Below are 7,960 nucleotides of genomic sequence, written 5' to 3' on the forward strand. Positions count from 1 at the left end.
ATATGCTTTTTATATAGGTATATTAGTACAGGGATACGTTTCTGTGTTTTATGAAGATACAAGCATGTAGCTAAACAGATTTGGGATTGTAATTCTGTATGGAAGATATGTATATGTGTAGTGATTATATGTGTAAATAAATATTTACATGTGAATATATATGCTATGTATGATTTTTCCCATGCAATGGAGGAAAATGCCCCTGTATGTATATTTTACAAAGAAACATTTTGCATGCCCCGAATGCATATGTAATATAGATTGTTTCCATGCACCCAACACAGTCAAGTGTATATTTTATGGAGCCGTGGTCCTATTTGTACCAGGTCACTTTCATGGCTTTCCAAGCAAGGACTGCTTGTGGGTTCCATCTGCACAGACGCGTCCTGGAAGGAAGTTCTCCACTCTAGCTCAGAGAAACTGAAAACGTGAAGACTTGACTCCAGTTCCCCCAGTAAGTGGGTTGGCTTGACAAAGAGGCGACATCGCCCACCAGTAACTAGATAGTTCTATCCTAAAGGTCTGGTGGAGGCCCAGTTCCATGGCTCCTATATCAGGCTACAGCTCTTAGCCTTGATCTTAAGAGCAGCTGTGGGCAAAGCTGCCAGCCCTTAGAAGCTTGGATGAAGGGCTGGGCAGTGCAGCGCCACTTGTGCCCCCCCTAGGAAGACACTTAGGAGAGAACAGTCTGGTCCCTGCATTCTAGGCGGTGCCTCCAACCGGCTGTTCTTCCTGGTCTCCCACAAACTCATGGAACATTGACCAGGCCCAGGGTGCTCAGGGATGAGGGATCGGATAGCACCGCACCGGTGCACCGGGTCCGAAGAGATAAGTCTCCAACGGTCCGGCCAGCAGGGGTCATCCCGTCCTTTGAGGGGGCTCACAGCTCCCGGGAGGCGACCAGAGCTACCGGCACGTTTGGAAGGGCAGTTACTCCGAGTAGTCGGGGTTTGGATCTCATTGGGATTCCTCTTGCTTGGACCTCTTGGAATGTACCAGAGGCGAGACTAAAAGGTGGGAAATTAGACCAGGGTATCAGAGTCCTCGGCACCTAACCCGGGCTTTGGTTGGGGAAGCGGCCCAGGCGCTCGCGTCCTCCATCAGCGGCTGACCTGCCTTTGTCTCGGGGGCCTTCCCCTAGGACAGCAATCGCGAGCCAGGCGCGCGGACCCGCGACGGTGAGCGGCGGCAGGAGGCTGGCGTCTTGCGGTAGTGGACAAGGGCCTCTGCGGAAAATCGGCAGATAGAGAAAACGCGGTCGCTCCAGCCTAAGGCTGGGGATCCCAGGCCTATCATTCGCCTCGCGCGGAATTAATTACAAGAGAACCTTTGGCGCCTCCAAACATGCACCGCACAAAGAGGCCTGGCGGCTCCCGGATGGGTTTCCCGAGCGATCGAGAGCCTAAAAACACGGGTGCTGGCTTTCCGGTACAAGTGTACGGAGGAGTGTGGGCTGGGGGGTGGGGGGGCCCGGAACCCAAGGTCTCAGGGGTTTGCTTTGTTTGCGGATCTGGGCCGGCGGTGCCCCGCTCCCTGCTCAGGTCTGGGTCTGAGCCATCGATCGCCCTGGGTTTCCGGCTACATTAGCATCCACAAGACCCGGACAGCCGAGCCCATCTCCTGTCGCTAGCTCGATAGTGGGTTTGAATGCCCAACCGAAGCTGGGCAGATGAGAGGGGAGTAATAGAACAACTCGTTGGGCTATCAGCTCCAAATACGGAGCTCGTTTGGATGATATAAGCTTACCTACGCACAATAGAAAAATGATCTCCCCCATGTACATTATTCAGATAATTTCATTTTCTTCCTCCTTCACATCTAGTCAAAGATGCCGAGGTGCATTGTCTGAAATTCAGTGTAGTAGATGTATTTTGGACCTTAAATTAGGCAAATGGTGGCAGCACAGAAATAGTCTGCACTTGGGTTCAAAGCTCAACCACAGCACCCTAAGTGGTTGGATATGTATTCTAACTATGACCTCCTCATTTATCGGGAGACCTAAGGAATCACTTTTCAGGCCTTAGGAGAAAACTGCAGTGTTCCTCCTTTTTCTGACAACTCTTTCCATTATTAAATCTAGGAGGCTTCATGGACACCATAGACACCAACCAACAAGTGCCCCTTTCAGATGGCAATGTCTGAGAACATACCAAGGACCTCAATTAAGGTTTAGTTACACAGGTTTTCCCTACATTTCCTGTTTGTTTTTTTTTTTAACGTGAACCCTCCCCCAAGCTGTTGACCCTTCCAGTGTAGTACCTCTTAAGAAGTCTTAAGACAATTCTTTTTCCTGGATTTACTGGGATTCAGACCTCCGCCTCTTTATTCAGACCCAGGCACAGCCCTCAGCCCCTCCCCCTGCTCATGGCTGCCAGAAGTGGGATGCCCCAGCCTTTTCTGCTTTGGGTGGGGCCTTTGTATGAGTACTCCAAGGCTTGACATCTCCTTCTTGCCTGGCTCTGCAAAGCAGATGGGTATTAGGGGCAAAGGAAAAAAATGGGACTTGGTCTAAATTTGTTAGCCTCTCTAATACAAGAATAAGCAAAAGAGAAGGGAGAGCAAGAGTTCAGGACAGAAGGCTGGCTGTGAGGTCCATTCAATGGGGGGTCCTGCTATTGCTACACAGGCCTGGGAGTCTGGTGGAGGAATTTGGAGTTATCTCCCAGACTGGAGACAGGCAGCCTGAAAGAGTAACTGGAGGTGATGGAGGAGCAAATGATACATGAGAGGAAGCAAAGAGAAGGCCCTTCATGGAGGTTCAGAGGGTTCATGACTACAATGGATCCATGCCAGCTACTAGCCAGGACCTGGGCTCAGAAGGTTTGCTGGCTCCAAGAAGTAGAGCATATTTCAGTAGCACCAGGAGGTCTTTAGTCTCTTGCCCAGTCATCTGACATTCCATAAAATGTCCTCTCAGAATGAAGCCCAGAATTAGAACCACTGGATTGAAGTTCTGGGCCCACCAACTCCTCCCTCCCCACCCCCTCACAATTCCCATATCCCAGCCCAGTTTCTATTCCAGTTCCTGCAATATAGACCTTCTTTTCTGAAGCTGGTTTCTACCACCTCTGGGCTGTCCACATTATTTTTTACAGCCCCATGACTCCTCAGAGCTCTCTCCTCCCCCAGTCTACCGCCCCCCAATTTTCTCTTTGCCAGTAATTGCTTGGGACTAGCAATGGCAGCTCATCAACAGATCCTGGCTGGTCGTATATTTTTGTTACCCCTGCAACTGCTCTTCCTTTATTATTATACATTTATTATTTTTATTATTCACCTGAGCTGGAGAAAATAAAGTGGGGAATGGCTAGAGAGTGTGGGGGAGTCCCATTCTTTTTGAGCAGAAGAGGCCATATATACACGAGAGCCAAGATTTAGAAATTGTTCTAAAAATCACATTGTCATACATCCATGTTTTAATTATTAATATTAATATGACGAAACAACTCTGTACAAGGACCATATAAAGGGGAAACGTGCTAAAGACATGTTTGAATAGGAAGGTACATTACAGTGAGCTTGGAAGGAAGGCAGGGGAGGGGTTACTACTCACTGGGACTACACTAGGTGCTAGCGACAGACATTGAACAGGACACAGATTGACAAAGAAGCTCACGGAAGTCGTTTAAAGCAAAGGAAAGAGAATATTGCATATCTGTGTGCCCCTCCCCCCTCCACTCCTTTTTTTTTTTTTGGATTGTTCTAGTCTCTTTTCTATTAGGCTGTGAAAATTGGGCCAGAGTGGTGGAGCTGGAATCCAGCAGTCATAGGAATGGCTGCAAGAAGGGCAGGCTGGGAGGAGGAGAAGAGCTTTATTCCTAGGACCAGTCCACAAAGGCTGTGGACAACTGGAATGAAGACTGCTGTTTAGGAACTGTGGCTGAGAGTAAAATAGGGGAAGTGTGTCAGGTGTCAGGTGCCCAGTGGAGAGGGAGGCCTGTGATTGTATCTCCTCTCTACAGGATTACAAGAAGACTGTGAAGCTGCCTATTTGCAAATACACATAGGGAGAGTGGGGTGAGCCCAATGGTTTCCTGGGCTCAGGTGTGTGTATAGATTACCTGTGCTCCTTCACAGCCCTGAACAGAGACTTGAAGCTCAGCGCTGCTGGGAGAGTGGAGCACTCCCTGGATTGCCCTTGGAGGGTGGGGACATTCTCCCCAGGCTGGAAATATTCCAAGCCAGCAGGCACACTGTCCAGATTGCACTCAACGACCGCCAGTCTCCTGCTTCTCAATCTCCTTGCATTTACAAGGGGTGAGAGAGCCAATGAGAGGTTTGGGTACCTTAGAGGAGATGAATAAAAACTGGGTGCAGGAGAGCTGGTGCACTCTCTCAATGGTTCCTGTCTCCTTAGCCAGCCTAGAATCTACACGACCGACCGAGGCCTGTAGGGCTTTATAGATAAAAGGCCTTCCGGCTAGGAGAAGCCACTCTTTGGCTTCCAACTGGTTCTAGCAATGTGCCCCTCCCTCTGGTCTGGTACTACGTGGCTAGCCGGCAGGGAGGCGGAGGCAGCGGGGTCCTGAGACAAAGGGCGATGTTGGGGGGCGGGTAGGGAAAAGAGAGAAAGGAATTGGGTGGGGAAACTGCAGCGCCCCCCTCTTTCATTGTCGCCAGCCTGGGAAAGGGGCTGAGAGGGGCCTCCACAAGCCGGTAGCCCCTTTAAGGGCAGCTTCTCCTCCCGCCTCGTAAATTACGCCGGTCCAGCCTCCGGCCGTGACCGTGAACGCCAGCGGGGAAGGGAGGATCAGCGGCTGCTGCCGTGGATGCCGGAAACTCTTCCCCACCAATCAAGGCTGCGCTCCACAGCGCCTTCCACAGCCTCTGGCTTCCCGGAGGGCCAGGTGGTGGCACCTGGGTGGCTACTTGAACCCGCGGCTGCGTGGATTCGACTCTCAATTTCCCCGCTTGCTGCTATCTGGTCTGCAGCCGCCTAGGCGGAGGGAAGGGTAGCTAGCAGCGCACACCTATGAGCCGATGTTCGCCCGGGGCGGGCAGGAGGAGAGGGCTGGAGACCCGAGGACCTTTCTGACAACCCGTTCTACGGGGGACTTATCTCTGGTCCGCAACCCATTCTGCCAAACGTGGGCACTTCAGTTCACTCTGTGTCCAGGCCGGGAGGACTTTGGCCTTGCTGATCATTCCTTTTTCCAAATTTCAATCCCTCCTTGGTTCCCAGCTTAGTCTGGCCTTGCCATTTAGAGCCGCTACCCTCTCCGCTAATACTCTATTCTTGCTCATTCCTTCCAGCCTCTCCTAACCCCACTAACGTGAGTTTGGGTGCCTTGGTCCCACTGTTCCCATCTTCGTCTGCTCCTTCAAGTAGAAAGACTTAAGACCACGGAAAGGGAGTGGAGAAAAAGGGGTGAGTGGGCCGCTGTTTCTCCAGATCCACAGTGGGGGAGACACAGCTCCCCAGTTCCACCTCAATTAAAACAGTGTCTCGTAGCTCCCCGACACCCTGGTGGCAGCTTGTAGGCTTCCATTCTCCCTGTCTAGGTTTCTTCCCCTCTCTCTGGGACCTGGCAGGGCTTGCCGGAGTGTGTGGGAGTGGGAGGGAACCACGAACAAAACAGACAAGAAGACGTCCAGGGAGGGCCTGGCAGAGATGCCTGGCGTTCTAAGCGGGGACCATGTCCCAGGCGATGCCCCCTCCCCACCTTGCTCTCTGCCAGGACAGGCTCAGTTTGGGGCAAACGCCCAGGTCCTGTCTCCTAAAAGAAGGAGAGAGCTTGCTCCCTCAGTAGAAGTCTTTTCTTTTTCATTCTCCGGTTCTGAAACCAGATCTTGACCTGCTGGTCACTAAGATTCAAGCGATCAGAGAGTTCCCTCCGGCGTTGGCGTGTGATGAACTCGTTGACCAGAAACTCTCCCTCCAGCTCCGCCAGCTGCAACTTCGAATAAGGCTTGCGCTTCTTCCGTGAGCGGCTGTGGATCGGGTACCAGGGCGCGCCTGGGTGGAGATGAACCGTAGGGTTGGCCAGAGGCTCAACTAGTGATCAGCCCAGTGCCCTAGGCCCTTCCCCTTGGCCTCATACCAGACCACCGACCATCCCTTTCCCTTCTAGCATTCAGGCACCCAAAGAAGTCTTCTAACAGGGACTGCTCCCTCCCAATCCCCCCACTTCAACACTCTTTTTCCTTCCACTCTCTGCCCTTTGCCCGATCAACCTCCTGCAACATTTCCACTTTCCTAGCACCTCGGATCTCCCCAAACCTTTCCCGTATTCTCTTCCCCTTTCCCTAGCCCAGCTCTCTCGTGTCCTTCAGGACTGAATGCCCATCAGTTAGAATAGACATGGCCAAGAGGCAAAGTAAGACGTGTTACTGTTTCTTAAAAATAAAGGTAAGGTATGTATGGGAATGCAAAGAGGGGAGGGAGGGAAGGAGGGAGGGAGAGAGAAACAGAGAGACAGAGATAGAGAGCGCAAGATTTTCCCACCTAGTTACTCGCAAACCTGGAGAAGTCCAGATCAGTATCTCCTTTCTCCGAGGCTCCCTACCCGCCCCCCCCCCCCCCCCAGCCTGGAGCAAAAGAAATCTCACCAGTTCTTTTTATGGGGATATTTACATGTTTATAGGGCTCCCCCCGCCCCCTCCCGCCCCTGCTGCACTTCTTTTTTTTTTTTTTTTTTTTTTTAAAAGAAGCGCTTACTCACAACTCCCCAACCTGCCCTGGTAAGACGTCCGGTAGGAGTTGGTCGCACCAGTAGGCTAGGAGTCCTTACCGCTGGCTGAAAGCCCGCCGCCAGGGTTCAGCGGTGATACCAAACTGCCAGGGTCTCCCGTGCCGGTGCCCTTGTTGCCTTCGTTGAGTAAGGACGAACTGGAGTCGGATTCCAGCGACTGACACGATGGCGGGTCGTGTGGGGGTCCGGTGCCCCCCTCACCACCACCGCCGCCAGCTGCGTAGTCGTACTTGAAGCCGAGCGCAGGCGGCCCCGACGGCTCCAGCTGGAGCAGCGCTGCCCCCGGCCCGGCTCCCGGGTCGCGCCCGCGCTCCTCACGCTTCATGCCCCCGCCACCGCCGCCCTCCGCGCACGGCTCGCGGTAGTAACCCTTGCTGTCCTCCACCCTCGCCAGCTCGCACGTGCGGCCGAAAGGCGGGTTGAGCGACACTGGACTGCCGAGATAAGGCTGTGGGTAGCCATTGCATGGTTCAGCCGATGGCCAGGGCAGCGAGCACACGTTGTCGCGACGTGGGTAGGACAGCGAAGGCAGTCCGGGGAGTTGCGCCCCGGACGCGCGGAAGTTGGGAAAGTAGAAGGTGTCTCCTGTGTGGATGTTCACCAGCGGCCCCACAAACCCAGGATTCAGGAGATTATGCTCGCCCATTTCCGCGGGGCCCGACCGGCAGCTTCTACTTTATTGCTATCTGACATTAAACATAGTTAAACCTGCACCGGCCACCCATTGGCCGCCTTGCTCACGTGGGCGCCGCGGCCAGGGGGAGGGGTGGGGACAGGAGATCCCCCCCCCCTCCAACACCAACTCCAACTTCCCCCTTCCCCAATCCCTAGTGGAGGTGGGGGTAGTGGGGGGGCCGGTTTATTCGCTGGATTCTGGTTTTGTAAAAAAAAAAATCATATAAAACGTAGCGCAGACTGTGAAGCGATCGCCTGACACGGGGCAAGAGGGGGGAAAAAAACCACACCAAAAATATCATCCCACGCACACCCCTGCACAACCCCCCAGATGTATTATCTTATCGCCAACAGCTGGCCAAGTACAGCCCTTCCCTCTTTAATTAGCTCCTTTATTAACTAAAACCGTTGGAATTTACAATATCTCCCCAATAAATTACTATTAGATATTGTGTCATATAAAGTTTACTGGCTGTTTAAGGAGACGGATGAGCCCTTTGGCTCGGGGTTTATTTACAGTAGAGACGAAGTGGGGGTAAGGACAGGTTTTCCTGTGGTTATCTTTTCCAGCCCTGTGGCTGTGGTGTTAATCT

The 7,960-nt window shown here is 52.8% G+C and overlaps 1 protein-coding gene across 1 annotated transcript; it reads right to left on the reverse strand.

Annotated features, from left to right (window-relative positions):
- Positions 1-5,616: 5,616 nt before the first annotated feature.
- Positions 5,617-7,434, reverse strand: Hoxc12 (homeobox C12). Its single transcript, XM_042699099.1, has 2 exons — positions 6,732-7,434; positions 5,617-5,956 (listed from the first exon to the last, which is right to left on the reverse strand). The coding sequence occupies exons 1-2, from the start codon at positions 7,336-7,338 to the stop codon at positions 5,718-5,720; spliced, it is 846 nt and encodes a 281-aa protein (XP_042555033.1). The 5' UTR covers positions 7,339-7,434; the 3' UTR covers positions 5,617-5,717.
- Positions 7,435-7,960: the final 526 nt, after the last annotated feature.

This window comes from Dipodomys spectabilis, unplaced genomic scaffold (genome assembly GCF_019054845.1).
Source record: "Dipodomys spectabilis isolate Male_0828 unplaced genomic scaffold, ASM1905484v1 ptg000234l, whole genome shotgun sequence".
NCBI classification, from domain to species: domain Eukaryota; kingdom Metazoa; phylum Chordata; class Mammalia; order Rodentia; family Heteromyidae; genus Dipodomys; species Dipodomys spectabilis.

What these genes read in the sequence shown, in the direction of transcription:
- Hoxc12 (XM_042699099.1), bottom strand. Translation starts at nt 7,338, where the DNA reads ATGGGCGAGCATAATCTCCTGAATCCTGGGTTTGTGGGGCCGCTGGTG. An exon ending in CGGCGGGCTTTCAGCCAGCG is followed by an intron (nt 5,957 to 6,731) that starts GTAAGGACTCCT and finishes ATCTCCACCCAG; the next exon opens with GCGCGCCCTGGTACCCGATC.